Raw genomic sequence first — 19,806 nt, forward strand, 5'->3', positions numbered from 1 at the left:
TCCGGTAATCCGGTATCGCAAATCCTGTACAATAACCCGGTATGCGGTTCCGGTTTAAAATCCATACCGGATTTTTCAGTAGGGCAGCGTAACCACGGTGCGATGAGCAGCGTCTGCGCGCCGCTGCCGCGAGTAGGCGCTCGCTAAGATGACGTTACGCCAGACGGGGAGAGACAGAGCCCCAACTCGTCTCGTCGCGGTCGTCCCAGCGTAACCACGGTGCGCCGAGCAGTAGCTGCGCGCCGCTGCCCCGAGGAGGCGCTCACTATGATGATGTCACGCCAGACGGAGATATATCGGGCACCGACCCGGCTCGTCGCAGTCGTCCCGGCGCAACCACGCTGTGCGTTTCAGCCAGGCAATGTCGTCCGACATGCACAAGGCAAGGCTTCAACGATTCGCTCAAGCTAGGAAACGACCGCGGGCTGAAGAAACGGATTAAGTTGCTTTCGCAATTTCCTGGGTTAACCAAGCTAAGCCTCTGCCAATTTTTTTTCTGATGTTATCGGCGGGCCATACTTTGTGCTCCGTCCATACGCGTGTGACATGGATCAAGTGTTCGCCAGAGCTCCGACCATGTAATCACATGCAGTGATGCGAACAAGAAAAAATTGAGAAGGCGAGAAAAAACCTGGACAAAACAGCGCCACGGACGAGACAAGAGAAGGACAAACACCAGCTCTGGTGTTTGTCCTTCTCTTGTCTCGTCCACTGTGCTGTTTTATCCATGCCATCAAAAATATCCACACCAGCTAATATTCGCCCTATTCTGCTACCCCGTAGGAATCTGGAACAATCCCCGCCGTGGTGCTCGCGTTTCGGTGTAGGCGAAGTGCAGAAGGCTATCATGTGCTGTGCAAACTCAGTTCGCGCTCCAGGAAAGACGTGGCTCGAAATTACACTACAGCCCTACACAGCGGCCCCTCTTTCAATTTTCACTCCCTCGTTCATCGCGTATATCACGCCGTGGTTCAGCTGTCCACCAAGCAATGTGGCAGTTATATACAGCGCCTTACTCTTTACTATAAGCAATTTGTTTGGTATTTCCGTAGCAGCGCGATTTAGTTGTCCACCGAGAGTGGCACCATTAATGCACATTCCCCAATGCCAGTTCTCTTGCCTTTCCCTCTTCTAGCCTCTCTCCTGGCCAAGTCCCGGATGTTATCAGGCGAAGAAACGTACGCCCGCTAGATTTCATCGCAAGCAATGTATATCGCCTTACAATGCGTGGTAGAATATGCGAAAATCATCATTCGAAAGCAGGATAGCATAAAAACATTGGCAAGGAAATGAAACATAACTTTACGCAGCTGACCAGCAGAACACTTTTGGCAACTGACAGGTAAAAACATAAAAGTCTTGGTTTTTTTCGAGTAATGCATAATGCGCTTGCTTTATACAGCTGCGAACGTATTAAGGTATCCATGCATGTGAGTTCAGTAAGCTGACTTGATGGAAATGCGGTGGCTACTACGAAGCAGAGCACTAATGCCAGCTGGTAATGCAGATCGTCTGTCTTCTCTCCCTTGCCACGCAGAACAAACTTGGACGTGACAAATGACGAAAACGTCTGGAGCGCACTAGTCGGAACGTTGCCTTTTAGCCTTGTGCGCACAGCATTCGATCAGATGTCAGTGCAGAGATTCATGGCTGCAAGGACATTGCGAGCAGCGAAGAAGTACGTATCCCATTTTTCTAAACTATATATTTTACGCTGAGAAGCGACGTGATTTTCAAGACTGTTTTTTTTTGCCCGCTACGCCTTCCCTCTCTGCAGGACTACGGTAGCCGGATCACTTTTTATTCTTTTCTTTTTCTTGGTAGCCGTATTTGCTGGTGTGGCCATTATTTACTGGTATAGAGACTGCGACCCCGTGGTTAAAGGTGCTATTAAGACCTATGATCAGGTGAGAAGGTTCGTTAAAATTCCTTTTCAGTGTTGGTGCATTCGCTCCACCGTTCAGAAAAACCTTGTGTGCCTTCGATTGAGAAAAATAACAATGTTTATCCACAAAACATAGGTATTACATAAGCCACCTGGTCATGGCATAACCCCCTGTGGGTGTGTGTAATTATGAGGACAACAACAACATAACCATACAGGTCCCAGAGCTAAAGGCTGTATTGAGAGGTCCTCCTTTAAATGAATGCATAAACTTAAGTACAAAAAATACTGAAAGGGCATCAAACACAGCGAAAAGAAAACAAAACCAGCGAACAGAATACACGAATTGAAGAACAGAAGAAGGCAGCTTGAAACATTTTATACGTAGCTACTGCTCTTAGTATAAAACATATGAAAGTCTTGTACAATTTGGCAATGCTTCCTGGCGCACGTATGAAATACCTCTGGTATGAAATAGGAACAAGCTGGTATACAAAGTGAAAACATGTTTGGTAATAGTAGTACGCTAATGTGATATTTCATTTCATTTATTTTACCTCTCAGGTTACCAGTATCCCTCAAGAGAAAACTATATAAGCGTGATATCTTACCAGTACTCACTTAAAGGGTAGAACCATGGAAAATAACGTTAAGAGATAACAGGAGGGCACAGATGATCAGGGAACAAACGCAAGTTAATGACATCCTCGTCTAAATCGAGAAGGAGAAATGGGTTTGGGCAGGGCTGGTTATGCGAAAACAAAATAATCGACTGTGCTTGAAGGTAACACACTGGTTGACCAAATATTTAGGGGAATCCCCCAAGGTGGAGTAGATTTCTAATAAGGGAGTAATTACTCACACTGTAATAAGGGAGTAATTAACTCACTGGATTCCAAGCGAAGTAAAGCGTAGCTAGGGGCGGTAAAAAGGTGTTGCGATAAGATTAAGAAGTTTTCAGTTTTCGGCAATTTGGGTGGACGCAGCGGACTCAGGACAGGGTTAATAAGAGAGACATGGGAGCAGTCTTTCCCCTGCAGTCAGGCTGGTGGTTATTATTGTTTAAGCCCTCTCTCCTAAAACGATGCAATTGGCTTTAGAAAACCCAATGTCTCAGCACGTAGCTTACGATTTGCAACATGTATAGCGACTGGCTACAGGACGCCTAAGTTGCCCTGCAGATTCAGTGGATACTAGCGGAGGTTCATTAAGCCTTATCTTACTTTCCAGCTTCGTAACATTGTCCTGAATAGACGTGTTCTTTAACTTTTTCACGAATATATTGAAAATTGACTCAAGCACGATAGGTTTTTTTTTTATTTCGTTCTCTCTTTCGAAAAAGTCCACGTATTAGATTGCTGCTGACGCGTTAAAGATGGGCTTCTGGCACAATTTTCAGTCAGTGTGCTTTTTTTTGTAAAATAAAAAGCTCGCGGGAAAAATACCTTTAAGGGTCTTCTTAACCATATTATTAAAGGGGACACTGCGATAGTATTTAGGCTGCGTGCTAGGGTTTGTAGAATAAGTGCCTCGTTCTTTTTGCGATACAAATGACCCTCTTGAATTTTCTTGTACGTCCATTGAAATTATCACAACAGATTATACATATCCGACCCACTAATCTACCTTTATTCATGTTCTGGGCTACGTCTAGTTCTAAAGTTTTGGGGTTCCTTTAAAATTTAGGCGGATGCGCCAACATTCAAATTTTCGATGTCCTCAGATTTTCAAATTTGGCGTTGCCCAATGACTGGTCCACTGGTACTCATGCGGTGTTGATGATGTCATGACCCTACCAATCGCCTTAATGTTTCGCGGGGAGTCCTCGTACCACTATTAGCGCAGTGGTGCACCGGTTAAAGGATACGCCACTGCGCCGGTAAGGGACTGTTCCATTCACAGCCACCGGTGAGACCTATATTGCTCTTCCGAGCTCTCGAAACGTTCATGCGCAGTGCCGTGGTGTGCAGGCGGCAACTGCAATGAATTTGGCAACGATGGGGAATTTGCTCACAATCCGGTGACCCACGGTGGACAGGTTGCGACCCGTCACAATGTGAAGTGACCATTCAGATTTGGCAGTGCTATCTGACTGGTCAAATGAGGTCACTTGATACTGATGATGTCATCAGGGAATTGATCAATCAGGGCATTTCATTAAGCAGAAGCCGGGAATTGTTTAACAAATGGGAGTTAATATGCTACTGCATTAATATTCTAGAGAGGAACGCTATACAAATGCTTATTGCTGAGCGCACCTACATCTCCAATGGCTGGAAGTATATTGTCCGGTTCCACCAAGGTGCTCTGTACACAACTGTGCACTGGTCCTTTCAGTACAAAAGGGAAGAACCAGTTTTGTAAAAAAGCTAAATTTTTTTCGATATCTTCACAAAAGTGGTAAAATTTCGCCTCCATAGAATGCGCCATTTCGAAATCTGTTAGAAAACAGGAAAACGAGTGCTTGTCTCGCATACTTGCGGAGTAATCATTAACTGATTGGTCAGCAGTTGTTCCCTTTCATAATATTGGACCCCGTATATGCATGCAATGTGCGGTGAAAGGTTACAGCTCATTCTGGATCACTGTACTTGCTGAATGGCCTATTTAAGTATATTGGAATCAGGTAAAAATTTTTCCCCAAGCTGCACTTACACCTGTGAGTCAGAAAAAAAGTCGCAATTATGGCCTTTTGCAATAATGGAGCACATGCGTCTAAGTCAAAATTTTCGAGAAATATTCTTTACTAACCTGCCTACAATACATATTACTATACGAATATTTCAAAATTCGTTTGCAGCAAAAAAAAATTAATTGTGAGCTGCAGAACACTCAAACAGTTTTATTTGCAGCGCGCACAATTTGTCCAATTGTGAAAATATTCATGAAAAATTTTTTCCCGCACCAAGAACCTTTGTAAATAAATCCAAACTACAAAAATTAGTCAACGTTTTCCCTTTACCATCATGAGGCTTCTTTAACTGAATTTAATTCGGGCTGTACATGGCCTCTAGCTTTCCTTAATTTGAGATCGCACTTGGAATAGCACCGTCACCAGAATGTGATGCAACTACAGCTTTCCAGCTCTTTTTTGGTGCACCTTGCTTGGTCCGGTGAGTGTATTAATTGGCTTGAAAATAAAATGTATGGATCACTTCCTGTTCAGAATTGAGACTGTTCTTTATAACCGTTTTCGTTTTCCTTCCTTCAGATTGTTCCGTACTACATGGTACAGTCTCTTTCGGAAGTGTCTATGCTGCGCGGATTATTCCTCGCCGGAGTTCTTGGAGCCTCCACAAGGTGCGAAAGAAGTGGTGGCCTAGCACAATATCCGATAAGAGCCATTCCTCATTTTAGTTCGGCTTTTTAGTGGAGCAAATGTGTTTGAGATGTCGTTATGGCGTTAATAAGAAAGTTTTGAGACTGCTAATGCAGTGCAAGTAAGTAAAGCGGTTGAAATATTCAAGATGCTTTACAACTGTGGTGGTAATGTTAGAGGGCATGAATGTGATTAAAGCTGATGAGCTGCGTAATCTTCTTTCGGAAAGCATGAGCGGTTAGGGGGCAATAGGCAGTTGTCAGTCCTGTATGCACTGTATGGCGAGAGGTTACCTTAAGGCCAGGCATTTAGTAAAGCGTTGCATTTAGCTGATTACTTGTAATTAATTTCATCTTTTCAGGTTTTCTAATGCTTTGAATAATTATGGAAAGTAGTTATACTCTCTGTAATCCAATTATTTTTTTTCAGTTATCAGTTACTAAAAATCTCTTACGATTTTCCCAAAAAACAAGCTGCGACCAATAGTGGCCAAGCTGTGAACAAAGAACGTAAATTCCACGGAGTCACCTCTCGCTACGGCGACCACAATAGAGATGGGCAGAAGTTGCCCAAGTCCGAGCGGTATGCATTTGATGAGCCCGGTGTTCCGCACTTTGGAATTTTGCTACGGTGGCACAAAGGCATGTTGCGCTTAGGGCGCTTGGTATTTTCACCCCTCAGAGAGCAAACCACGGCGAAGGGCGATGCTTTGTGTACCTTCCAGGTCTTGCGTGATGTCTTCGTGTCTCTGAGGCAGTGCGCTTCTGCCCAGCCAGTACATCGGCATAATCTTCAATGTCGCTTTTGACGTGCTCACAGAGAAGCGTGGAAAAAATGCTAAGCAAGCGTTACAAAACAATTGCACGTGAAAGTACTGCAACCGACTAAAGACCAAGCAATCTGCACCAGCTCATTCAAGTCCGTGTATACTTCTGATATACCAGTTAAATATGGATGAATTATAACGCAATAGTAATCGATTACTTTGCTGTAATTTTTCAGCTAAGGCTCTAAGTGGGATTACTTAGTTGTCGTATTCGCACATGTTTACTAGCGAATATACACAGACACTGAGAGAGGAACGGAACAGGACGCACGCTAGCGTGCGCCCTGTTCCCTTTCTCTCTCAGTGTCTCTCCTTTCTCTCTCAGTGTACGCGCGTGTAAACATGTGTGATTTTTCACTTTTCATGGGGTGTTTTTATCACTGCAATCATTCACATTTCAGATGAAGTAAGTGTAATTGTAATCGATCGCTTGCCTGCTGTAACGTATGCAAGACTGGTCAATATTGTGGTGGACTAGAAGACTACGAAGTGTGCAATGGCGCGAGCGCTCCCGGCCGTGCTAGACCGCCTGCGCCTTGGCCACTCACCCGTAGTGGGTATTTGTTATATTACTTGAGTCCAATGAACCAACCAGACCGTAAGCGCCATTAATTGGTTGGCCTTAAATAAAATGGCACATAGACATGATGCCAGCAACATCCTTCATGTTCCATCTTCATCGGATTGCATTCATGTAAAAGTATGAACACGAAATAAGGTCGGAGTACTCGTGAGTCCCGCCCTAAGGGCTTGACACGATAGCGCTATTGGCTGCCTGCAGCTGCCTGGCGTCCTCTTTGAATATCATGTCCATGTCGGACAGCTTCCGACACGGACACGGTCAGACAAGACGCATAAAGCCTCATTTATCGAAGTAGAATTAACGCGCCTATGTGGGCTAAGGTAGCGTAGCATGTCTCTCTCGGGATCCGAGGTGCACATGTTCGATTCCCATCTCATCTCAATCTTCATTTGACTTTAGATAATTTAGTTTTCATTCTTATATGTCGTAGTAAGGCTTGAGTCATGTTGCTACCTTATATTCATAATTTATGGGGTGTTTAATCACTTTTAAAATTCGCCACTCCATGTGTGACTCACTTTTCATTCGAACAACAGTAGTAAGGTGGAAAGTTGGGCGAGTTGAATCTTATTCATGATGAAGTTAAGCGCCAAAAACGAGGACAAAGTAGGAGTGAAGACACAACACGAGCGCTTTTTCGCAACTAAAACTTTAATGGAAGAACACATAACATATATACCCATCTCGTGAAGTAAATCAAAAAGAAGACATATATTTCGCGAAAGGGAAATTCATTATTATATTTCGCGACAGGGAAATTCATGCATAAGCGCACCGTCCATTTCTTTAACCGAAAAAGAGCTGGCATACCTGGATCACACGTGGAATTAATCTTTTCTTTTCCCCCCTTTTTTTTGTTTTTTTTTTTGTATTTTGGTTTCGCCTTCGTGATTGTGATTGTGACCATGAAGTTTCCTGTTTTTGCACCCTTTATGTACCTTTTGCACCCTCAGCACTCTTCAGATGTATCGCCCTCTAAGGTTTATCTTGACCATATCATGTATGTTTCTTCTTTTTGATTTACTTCACGAGATGGGTATATATGTTATGTGTTCTTCCATTAAAGTTTTAGTTGCGAAAAAGCGCTCGTGTTGTGTCTTCACTCCTACTTTGTCCTCGTTTTTGGCGCTTAACTTCATCATGAATTCGAACAACGTCGCATTTTCTTGACAAGCCGCCGAGTGCTCCCTGGAACGGGAGCTTTAACTTTATCGCGTTAAATCTCAGACGTCACGTGCGGCACATTCTACTGCACTGAAACATCGATTGAACAATGTAGCCTAAGTGGAAGTGGGCTGTATTACCGCATTTCAATACGTGTAAAAAAAAGAAACATGTGGCCAATGTACTGTGACAGTATTTACCTATGGAGAAACAACTTTGACAGTGATCAATTTTTGAAATTAAGGTATAGCACAGCTAGGCGCAACGTTAGGAGACCGAAATAGGGAAGCGCCAGTTATAAAATACACGGCAGACATTGACCTCCTGGCTGGAATTGATTACCATAGCTGGACATTATTTTCACAACGCGCGAGACGGTGACTTCACACGGTAACAGTTTGTACGCAAAAATGCAGACATACATACCAAGATGTGGCATAGATTCTGTGACGTTGAATAGATTAGGCGCAGTGGAAGAGGAGAAGCATTTGTACTTTGCGAATTACAGCTGGCTTTTGTAGGTGCCGCGGGAGCAATTGAGGAAAATAACTCGCAGTGCAAATGTTGATTGCGTGTAGGAAACACGGGAGGAAGAAAATTAGTAATGCGCTTCATGGAATAATAAAAACTGGACTGGACACTTCAGCTCCGCCTTAACGGTATAACGCGATAGAATTAATGGGTTAAGGCCCATATATGCGGAATTAGTAATTCTCCGCTTTAAACTGATAATTTGAGGTAGTGCTCCTACCACTACTAGAGCAGTGGTGCAGCGGTTAAGCTGTGCGCCACTGGCCCGACAGTTGGCTGTTTCAAACACAGCCACCGTTTGAGTTTTTGAGACTCAGGTTGCTCTTTCCGAGCAGCCTGTCACGTCCATTCATTAACTGCCACCTGCCACATTGGACACTTTTCTTATAATCCGTGCGGCAGGTTGTGACGACATCACAAGGGACCCTAAGGTGCCATACCTAGGCTGTCTGGTTGTTTTTCCGGGAATTTATCATTCACGCGCTGCAGCCGCTGCCGTCAACAGCGACGACGACGCCGGTTTTTTCCGCTCAATGTGACCCATAAGGATATCGCAGTAAAAAACTTCGGCCCAAATTTATATATGCATGTGAATAAAATTCCAACAGTTGTGGGCGATTCCTCTGCGCGAGGACGCACAGACAGTGACTCGAGGCGGGTCTAGTAAGAAAGTGATTTAATCTCACATTCTGTCGCGGCAGGGGGGTCGGGCGTCGTTGGGGCAGCAGGGTCAGGTGGTCCTCAGGCAGGCGTCAAGAAAGAGGGAGCCTTGGCGGTCGCGCCTTCCTTAAGTAGGCTCCCGCGCGTAGCCTTGTTCCCCCCGCCCCACCACTCGGGAGGAAGGGTTGACGAGGCTACCCGCGGTGAGCGGCGCGGGATTTGAGTGGGCCCGCGAGCGGACCCTACACAGTTTAGATGCTAGATGGATTTTTTTATAAACAATGCCAGTTGTGTGCCCGCCATGAAGGTGACATTCAGTTCCACACCATCGAACAAAGAAAATAACTTCAGTTGCTCTGTTCTGCTTGCCACAGCACGGTCTCATCGGTCGTCAACTCTAACGCTGCCACGTTCTACGTCGACGTTCTAACACCGTATGTCAAGATGGGCGAGCGCAAGGCGATATTGGTTATGAGGCTCCTTGGTAAGATATCAACCGCTGGAGTTCACCCCGTCACACCTTAGCAGGATATAAAGTATCAAAATGGGAATCATGTAGGAAGCTGCTTGCTGAACAAGTTGAAGCTCTAAGCACCCATGCGTACGCATGGTGAATTCGCTTCTGTCGCAGTGAGTTTAGAGCAGTAACTAATTCCTCTCTTTCAGTTGGATTTATCAACTGCAGCGAAGCAGGGCTACTATTTCTGTGTTCACTAGGAAAGCTAGTAAAGATTAGTATTAGCACGCCCTGCGAACGTTTTCTGGTTGGCGGATTTTTTTACCAATAAAAATCTTTTTTTTTTCGCCACTCTCAGTGCCATCCTCATTTTTGAAAAGAATTGCATCGGAGATGTGTTTGATGATAGCATTTCCAACGATTCTGAAAATCTGCACGGGTTTAGGTACACGTGCGTAAAAGAATCGCCGCTGGTGTTTGGCTGTGAAAACGTTTGGATTTTCTTGAAGCCGCTACAAATTGTTAGCACTTTTTTTTTGTAGAAAAGTGAGCAGTGCCTGAGTGGTTTAACTGATTTGGCATGCGCGTCTGCAGCCTTGGCGGTAAATATGCTTAATATGTCAGCATATATTTAGCACTGTTGACGTCAATGGACACTACTGTATAAAAATTGCTCAAATGAGCAGCCTAAACAACGTAATTATGATACGCTCTAACAAGTAGCCGATATTTCGTCCCTTTGCATACCTTAAAGTCTGAAGATATATTCAGTGCTTCATAATAAGCTACAGGGGAGTTCAGATATGTCTTCCGAAGCGTATTTTTAATTTCTAGCCATTGTCTTCCATTTGCGATACTACATCACTGCGCCCATTAAGTGCCTTTTGTTGGATTTGATCGCAATGGGAGCCCTTTGTTATTGGCAACGCCATCTTACATTTTATATAGCAATAATATTTCGCGCGATATTAGCCGCATTATTTTCGAGCAGTTCTCTTATAAACCATATTGTGCATTCTGACCTTCAGGTACGCAATCAATGCTGTAACTTCTCAGCGTCCAGAGTGTTACGAGCCACGAATATTTGATGAGCTGTGCTTGGTACCTATACTATTCAACGAAGGACTGGCACGTGATCAGTGTTTGGCTTTTTACTTTCACTCTTACTGCTCTAGTTGCGCGCTGACTCACAACAAATTGGTGACGTACGGTTACAAGTTCAGGACTAGAAAATGTATATAAACCAAAAGGCGAATTTATAAATAACGCGTTCATTTTCACGGATTGTTTAAACATTAGGAAAGAAACAAAACCACCATGGTGGAAACTGCAATAGCTTCGTTTCAAAGGTGATTCTCCTAACTTCCATCCATCCATACACCCGTCCGTCCGTCCGTCCGTCCCGCCCGGCCGCCCGCCCGCCCTTCCGCCTGTGTGCTTATTCGTTTGCCCGGCCGCCCGCCCGCTCTCCTGTTTGCTCGTTTGTCTGCACTTCCATCCATCCTGTCCGTCCTGTCCGTTCTGTCCGTCTGTCTGTCTGTCTGTCTGTCTGTCCGTCCGTCCGTCCGTCCTGTCCATTCTGTCCATCCTGTCCGTCCGTCCATCCATCCATCCAACCGCCCGTCTGTCCGTCCGACATTTTTTTTTCAGCCTTTGCTAGCGGCGCCATCATGACAGCGTTGGCAGTTGCGGCACCAGCGGTTGGCACAGTGGCGCGGGTACGTACATGATGCAGCTATCATTCTTTTGTTTATACTAATCGCAAAAACCCCTTTCCCACATGTGTGCACTTTTTCTGCTGCTTTTGTTTCAGGCGTTTATATCGCTCTATTCGTCTGCGTCAGGGCCGTTTGCGGGCTTGGTTCTTCTCGCGATTTCATCACCATGGGTTAATGCAAAGGTATGATGCCGTTTAACCTGTTCCCCATGCGCGAAGCTAAAACTGGCTCACAATTTGCGTGTACTCAATCAATATTTTCTGGAACAGTCACTTTTTTTACCCTCGCAAATTATCTTCCCCGCGTTTCTTATACGAGGCCTTCATGTCAAACTACAGACTCTACCATTGCTTGTTCGTTTCATAGCAGTGAACAAATTAACAATTCCAGGAAATGTATTTAACTGTAGGCGTATAATTCTAGCTAAGTTGTGTAAAATAACTTTGCCTTTCAACGCTCCTAATTTCAGTGCTCTGTAGGGAACCGTTTGTGAGAAAACGGGAAAATGTGCAAACATTTGAAAATAAAGTTAAAAATGAGAGAATTGCTTCCGAAATCTTACCCCTGGCAACTACTACTTTGTATTATTTGTGCCAAGTGGTACCTATGTAGCTTTGATTACACTAGACCTATAAAATATTTTACTATTACTACTCCTAATATCTCACCTGACCTTAATTAAAAGCAGTGTTCTTGCCCTTTCCAGATACACTGATACCATGCATCAATAGGCAATGTAGCTGCTAAATAATACATTTTTTTCTTTTGACTGTGAGCAGGCACATCCTAATTTATGTGGGCTTTTATACTCTCGAGATAGTGCTTCGTGCTTTATTCGGTAAACCGGTAACTGCTTTAAACGCAGTCTGCGTTTGTTCCACGAAGTTTAGTGCTACGCATTGTTCGTAAAAACAGACATATATTTGAAGCAGTGGTAACGGAATACGAAAAAAACAGTTATTGCGTCTGATGCTACAGAACGCGACATCGACGATCAACACAAGCGGAAGAACGCGCTGAAAACACGCATCAGCGCAGATTTTAATGCGATTAGAGTCGCCTCAATCGCGAGAGACCGCGGAGGCTAACTTAAACAATATGCATGCCTTGAGCAGTGTGACAAATTAGGGAAGCCCAACAATATGCAGAGGACGGTAACTGTCTATCGTATGCATTCATAGTTGCAATATACCATAAAAATGTGGTGCTTTCTTGTCTTATATAAAGGCTCTCATTATATATTAGTGTTACGTATATAACTTCACAGAGTCAGACTCTGTCATAACGGTGCACATATTGATTGCAGCCGGCTGAATCTTGGGTTTTGGGCTTGCACTGATTTATTTGCAACGTTTTTCAATGGCTGCAGTTTTCTTAGGCGACATGGTCGAAAAACAGATCAAGATCCTGCGTTGATAACTCTTGTAGAAACCTGAAATGATGCGCGAGGTTTATCGGCCTTGCTGTGGAAATTACATTGTGTTTGTTACGCTCTGAAAACCCTTGCCGCACTACACTGAAGTGAAATACAGCGCCTTGTCGATTTTGCTGCAAATAATTTGATTTTTGTAGCTAGATTATTACTCGTGATAACTCCAGTCTAGTCCACTAAACTTGTTTTAAGATGCCAGCCACATTATTGCATTAGCAAAAGTTCCTGCTCAACCTTTTCCATTGTTTCATTCCCGAATTTGCTGACACTTCAAAAGGCGTGCAGTCGGCTTACTGTGTTGAAGAAAATTTTACTGAAGTTTGTTTTCGTCACTTCCCTGATTTCCTTACTTCGGCCTACTAACCGTATCAGTAGCATAACTCATTTAATAAAAAAACACTTTGCCATTGAGACCATGTCTTAATAGTTTACACTTTATTTTAAAGCGGACAGTGGAAGTATGTAGTGGCTGCGACAGAATTAACTAGAGCAGCTTATGAATGCTTATGAAGGCTTATGAAATGCTTATTTGTGTATCATAATTTCTTTTTGGATAATTAGTCCAAAATAAAACATGATCATGAAACTCCGCGAGGGAAGACAAAATAAATACACTTCATGCCCATCATATAATACAATAAATTCCCTTCAGGCAACCGAAGAAATTTGCAGCTTACGGATTCAGTTTTGTACACGCATAAAAAGTAGTAGAAAAACGGAATAAACAGGCACAGCTAACTAGAGATTTCATAATGCCTTCTTTCGGTTTTCTTTTCACGTCGCGGCTGTTCAGTAGCTAGAGTCGGATACAAGTTAAGACTGCATTTAATCTCCGCCCACGTTTGGGACCTCGGCACAGAATTCTTCTACGACAAAAATTAGTCCAGTGTTAAAACTTTTCTATTTTCCTAACAAGAAGCTAATCACAAGAAGAAAAAATTATACGCTCTAGAATTCTGATACCTGGCTTGTTTAATAAAGTCAAACATTAAAAAGCTGATTTTGTTTACTGTTGTTTCTGGTTACTAGAGTAATACAGGACGGCTCGATCCGTGACCCAGTGTTATTAACTGTTTTTTTTAACTAGTATCCGCCTGCAGGGCATTTCATTTAGTTATTGACCCATTGCACCTTATTTGGCTTTACAAGCACTTTCTTACATTGAAAAAAAAACATACAAAAATTATAATCCCACAATAATAATACACAATGAAGCGTTAGATTGATTACCTTTTCCGGTCACTGTTGTGGCAGTTACTGCCTGCTTCCACTGTGCTTTGAAGTGAAGTGTAAAATATCAAGAAATGGTCTAAATGGGGCACTGTTTAATAAAACGGTTTTATGACAGCAGCGATCATAGGTTCTCACTATTATCCCCTACACCCGCTTTATCACTGGAGCCACTTTCCCATCGACGCACGTGTAACCTTATAATAATGCTGTACAAAATCATACACGAATTCACTAACATTCAAGCGCTTATCTCACTGACGACTCCTACTGCGCAAGTTGATCTAGTTACTCACGCACTGAACATGGCTCCTTTCGTGCCGTCGTTAAATTGTTTTAGGCTTTGGTTTTTTCGCACACTCTTCAATTTTGGAATAGCGTATATGGTTCTCTTCGTTCACTGCCCACGAATCGAAGATATCACTGCCTAACCATGTTACTTGACATTGTTGAATTCAAATGTGGTGTAAACCACCCTTACGGCGTCTCTCCGAAAAGAGATAGTATTTGGAAATAAAATGAATAAATAAATAACGATTAGTACTGCTGTTTATACGCACAGAATGGGTAAGAAAAGAAGTGAGTGCCGCGATGAAAACAAATTTCAGTTAACTCGTGTCCAATACAATAAGCTGACTGCACGCTTCTGTTGAATGCGTTCACGAATTCTGGGGTTAAGTATCAGAAAGTGCCGTAGGATTACAGACACGGGTTCGATCCTGGTCGCCGTGGTCGCATTTCAACGGAGGTAGGTGAAGTACTAGGGACCCGTGTACGCCACGATGTCAGTGGGCAAAAAAAAAACCGAGGTGGTAAAAACTATCCGGAGCGGTTTACTAGGGTGTCTACAACGCCTGAGTCGCTTTGGGACCTTAGAGCCCATAACACAAGAACCAAACCATACTTTCTTCCACTCACCAGTTACAACTGCTGCGGTACTTGAGATCTGAAGTAGCTGTATTTGTGTGGAACCAGAAAAGTAAATCAAGATGGTCGTTCATTGTGAGCCATGCGGTCTGCGACCCAAATTCATCGTTTGAGCATCTCTGTCCCTCCCCTCGCAGGGTGCAGGATGGGCATGCGTGTTGGTCTGCGGACTCCAGGTGTGGCACGCGGTCGGTCGAAGCCTGTCCCATGTTGCCATTCCGCCGCTCTTCACTGGAACGCTGGAGCGATGTCCACTGCAACTGAACGCTACCCAAAACTTTACAAACCCGGAGACCTCTGTTCAAGCCTCGCACAGCAGCAGGTTTGTCTCGACCTTCACTCACGTCACCTTCACGTCCCGTTACTCTGGACGCAGTTGATGCGGAGGACCATGCTCTTAACGCCGTGACCATGCGGAAGAGCTCAGCCATAAAAAGTGCGGAAGATCAAAAAAGTATATACGATTTGGTAAAACCGCCTGCCCAATTGGTGCATTACAACGTGCTCAAACAGATTTCACTTGGAAGCATCATTTTAAATCAGCATGCTCACGCATGCACAGTGACCTTACTATGCCCGTGAAAACATTTTTGCGTCTCTTTCTAGGCGACTAAATGGATAAAACAAGCAACACTTAAACGCCATATATGGCCAAAAATTGCTAGAAAAATATAAATAAAATGAATTCAATATTTTCACGAAATATTACATTGCCGAGCAACTTTTTGCAAAACCTCAAAATACGAGCTGTTATTGTCTCTGCTGGAAAAAGAAAGCATGTGAAATCTATATCGCCGATTTCAAACTCACGTCACTCTGAACTACGAATACCCGAATCAAAGGCGCTGAACGCACCAGCCTGAGCCGCCGCGGTGGCTTAGTGGTTATGGTGCTCGGCTGCTGACCCGAAAGACGCGGGTTCGATCCCGGCCGCGGCGGTTGAATTTCTTTGGAGGAGAAATTCTAGAGGCCCGTGTACTGTGCGATGTCAGTGCACGTTAAAGAACCCCAGGTGGTCGAAATTTCCGGAGCCCTCCACTACGGCGTCTCTCATAGCCTTAGTCGCTTTGGGACGTGAAACCCCATAAGCCAACCAGCACCAGCCTGAAAAACGGCCACCTTTCCACATCGTTCGAAATCGACGCTAGCACATTTTACAAAAACAGCGCCGTCATAAGATAAAACACAGCGTTCGAATCGCGCTCCTTTCGCCATATCTCTCGTGTTTGGGTGCTTTTAAAAGCCTACTGGAACAATGCGTGGCTGGTGCAATGGTTGTTTTGATCGCCGATACGATAGAAAAACCCACCTCTGCAAAGGGAAAGCATCACCACGTGTCACAGGAATTTTATCTGGAGCTGGAAAGTCGGTTGTTTACGTTCAAAACGCACTTAAACAGCGGCCTTGGCATGGCCACAGGTGGGCTGAAGGTCATCAGGTGCTGCGAAGTGGGTCGCGGAAACAATAGCACGAGATCGCAAAGCACGACCGACCATTTAAAAAAAAATTCTCATGGTCGTATCAATGGATGTCATACCGCAGGAACCTTTCGACCAGCTGTATTCTCTCACTCCAAAAGCAATATGGCCTTCACTATAAACACAACTGCATTTAAGCCAAGCACTTACTGGGAAGGGAGGTTTAAGGACGCCCTGAACCTCTTATTAGGGAGTCCCTTCAACTGCTGCACATGCGAAATAATTGAGCCAGATTTGGCCGACAGACCGAGCTCGTTCTCTTTTATATCAGGGGCATAGCTGACAGGCAGTCAATAAAGGGCAGTGTTGAGCAGATCCTAAGAACAGTTCAGCTCGGCTGTCTCCAGTGCAATAAAGGAACTGACTATTAGCTTCCTTCAGAAGTACTTCCTTTCGAGCGATCTAAATCTCCTTGTGGGACTTTCCTTAGCCGTGGCGCTGATAAACAGAGCAGGGCAATTTAGAAATGAACTTTTGCATATGGTAGCCTGATTGTCTTAGTTCTGCCACCGCAGACACGGTATAAAGTCGGTACAGTTACACTACGAAACTCAAAGGAATCAGAAACAGCCGCGCCTCTTAGGCGACCTGCAGTGGCAATAATTAGAGTGACCTTAACGAGGATGCATAGATTTTATTACAGCTACCGCTTAGAGCCCTAACGCAGTTTTAAAATAGTATCAATGGAATAAAAGTGGTGATATCTATCAAGATACCAGACACCGGGTTCGCCGGTAGAAGCGCTGCCGATGGCAGCGCCGTTGATAGCATTGTGGCAGGTTGCCTTTCTGAAAACATTCGAATAGAAGATGAAAAATAACGGTTAAAGCATGAAAAAACGGTGGCAAGTTTGGAGAGAAATAAAAGCTACACCCACGAAAGTTTCTGCAGGCAAGAATGGAAATTTAACTTGGTTTTTATTTGCAGGAACCAACACAGATGAATTTCTGCGGGCGGCGTAAGGCTAAAGGCTCCAAAGCCTAACGAGACGATAGCCCCATCACACTAGTAACAGCCTGCAGCAGGAAAACTAACGTTTTCCTAAATTCAACATGTTCGCAGTTAAAATAGAGCAATATTTTACACGTTTTTTTTTCAAATACAACACAAGAAATACGAGAAACACAGTAAAATACAGCAATACAACAAACGTTCATTTTCGCGATTTTATGCTGGAACGAGAGTACAGATATACACTTGAGAGAATCTGAGCCAGAACGCAAAAGACGTTACGCACATATTAAGAGTTTCTAATAAAACAATCAAGCATGATTTAGCTTTACGTCATATTACAGCCTAATGATGAGTAGCACGAGAAAGAAAGCAAAATTACCATGCTAGGTTGATGGTTATAAACTACATGATAACTGTGTATAAAACTGACTACAATTGTGTGAAACGTATAAAACGAATAATCCCATCTATTGTGCTAAATCTCTTTCATAAAGTGTAGTATATCAATTCGACGCGTCGTGATGTGAAGAAGTATGGTGCAGCAGTAGGTCTCTCCAGGCATTACTAGCAAATTCAAAATACAAATTTCTGCCAAAATATTCAATTCTGTGTGGGCTATTCTGATCGCAGCGAAGGGGCTATAATAATGTGATTTTACTTTGATTCTCATTTCTAACAGTATAATGACCATACTCTGTCGCATGACATATTCTTCTGTCGTGCGACAGAGAGACTTGTGTGTTGTCTTTCGCACGACAGCGTCTTATGTCGTGGACAAGGCTAATGATTGTACTAAAATTGTGTAGTTTCTCTTCCATTTAATGAATAATATTGAGCTGTGTTTTAAACCTTTGGTGGAGTCAGCTGTACGCTTTCCAACAGGTATGTCTGTGTATTTGCGTTCTTCATAGGCTTTCTGTTCTTGGTATCGTTTTCCCTCTTTACTTTGCTGACATCTGACAGACTGCAAGGTCAATATTTTGAGGCGAATAAGGCGCGCGAACCATATGTAGACTCGTTATCCTCTCGGTAGCACATAAAAAGAAAACGAGCAAATCCATCGGCTCTCCTTAGCCTTCCTAACGAATCCCTGCCTTTCAGGGCAAAAGAAGGAAAAAAGGAAGGTTGGAAGGACAGTGCGAGGTACCTATCCCGTTATGGTGAAACCCCAACGAGCGACTCATCGCTCCTCTTTGTGAGCACACAGAAGACCGCGCACGAGTTCAAATATGTCCCGTGCTGTTTCCCTACGGGGCCATCCTCACTGGCTCCTTTGCAAATATCTACTTATGACCCCTGCACAGACGCTTACGCTGCGTCATAGAAGCGTTTCGAAGCGCTTTGCGGGGTGCAAGTACCACACGTCCCACTAATGAAAATTCGGACGAATACAAACACCCTCCGTGTTTTGCAACGTGAAAAAGTAAAGGGCAGAATTCAGCAATTGGAGCGCTCAGGAGTGCTTAGCAGCGCTCGGCAGCAAAGGAGTGCCAAGTAGTTGGGGATACTCAGAGGAAGAATACGTGATGTTCTAAGGGCCATCAAGTACAGCTCCAACCAAGTGCCGTTCTGTGAAAAAGTCGATTAAATGCTTTTATATGGTTATGTTTATATTTGTTGGTGTATAGCAGCCGTTCTAGTTAAAATTCAGACCTTTTTTCGCTCGACTCCTTTCAAGCTGACGAGAAAAATACTCTCTAATGAACGCTTGCAAGTGAGTGGCAGCGTAGAATTGTGATACTGACGTTTGCTTGCTGAAATGGCCGCTTGTAAGGTTGTCTGATTTTAATGTTAATTTTTTAAACTTTCCTATCTTATATCACCTCCGTTTATAGTTTAAAGAACCTACTTTCCATTAGAATGCTAAAAGATATTCATGAAAAAACCATAATTCGCCTAAATATCCTTTGAAATGCCCCACACCGGCATCGATGTCTGAGGGCCGTGAATGGAGCTGACCTGAATACGTTTTTCGTTTTATGTACGGGTGGGCCGCTCAAAATGCTAGATCCAAAGAGAGCCTCTTCAGTGCCTTCCATTGAACAGATTTTGATGAGTACCATTCTATTGAGAAGTTAAAGATGTGAAGCTGCATGTCAGCAATGAGAGACACAAAGAGGAAGGAAACAGTGAGAAGTTCTCCCCCCTACCCCTACAGTTTCTGTACCTTTCGAAAGCGTGCTACACAGCGGTATCTTTTGTTTCCCATTTTGCCTCCTCCGCAATAGGAGTCCTTCATCACAGAACTGCAATTGATCGCTGACTCCATATCATATCAGAACAGTTTTTCCAGCTTCCTGATTTTTTTTCTTACAGCTCATACGTGTTCCCTCTATACCACCTCTCCTTCCTTTGGATCTCCGCCATCGGAGCGCTGTTGACAATATTCTTGGGAACGGTGCTAAGTCTTGCAACAGGCAAGTATCAATATGTTTTTACTGAAGTGAAGTGGTTAAAGAGATACGTATACTGTCATTTCTAGCGCAGCCAATAGCAATTGAAGAAATAAGTTGAAAGCTTTCAGTGGAGAAAAGAATAATGCGGGCGGAACTTTTTTGGAGCCATCCGAAGTCACCTTCCACTAACAGTGTTTTTTTTTTTCAGGGGCTTGGACAACAAAGAAAGAATTTTTTCATCCATAC

General features: G+C 43.8%; 1 protein-coding gene across 1 annotated transcript in view; it reads left to right on the forward strand.

Moving 5' to 3' along the window:
* The window catches only part of LOC149347170 (putative sodium-dependent multivitamin transporter), a 47,102-nt gene that overhangs the window by 26,452 nt on the left and 844 nt on the right, over positions 1-19,806 (forward strand). Inside the window, exons 7-14 of the mRNA XM_089541509.1 lie at positions 1,538-1,678; positions 1,778-1,907; positions 5,097-5,185; positions 9,343-9,452; positions 11,076-11,143; positions 11,239-11,325; positions 14,870-15,054; positions 19,481-19,581. Coding sequence (XP_089397635.1) covers positions 1,538-1,678; positions 1,778-1,907; positions 5,097-5,185; positions 9,343-9,452; positions 11,076-11,143; positions 11,239-11,325; positions 14,870-15,054; positions 19,481-19,581 — 911 coding nt within the window. The remainder of the gene's footprint in view (positions 1-1,537; positions 1,679-1,777; positions 1,908-5,096; positions 5,186-9,342; positions 9,453-11,075; positions 11,144-11,238; positions 11,326-14,869; positions 15,055-19,480; positions 19,582-19,806) is intronic.

Source organism: Amblyomma mixtum, chromosome 4, assembly GCF_055824585.1.
Source record: "Amblyomma mixtum isolate Tamu chromosome 4, ASM5582458v1, whole genome shotgun sequence".
In the NCBI taxonomy this organism is placed as follows: Eukaryota; Metazoa; Arthropoda; class Arachnida; order Ixodida; family Ixodidae; genus Amblyomma; species Amblyomma mixtum.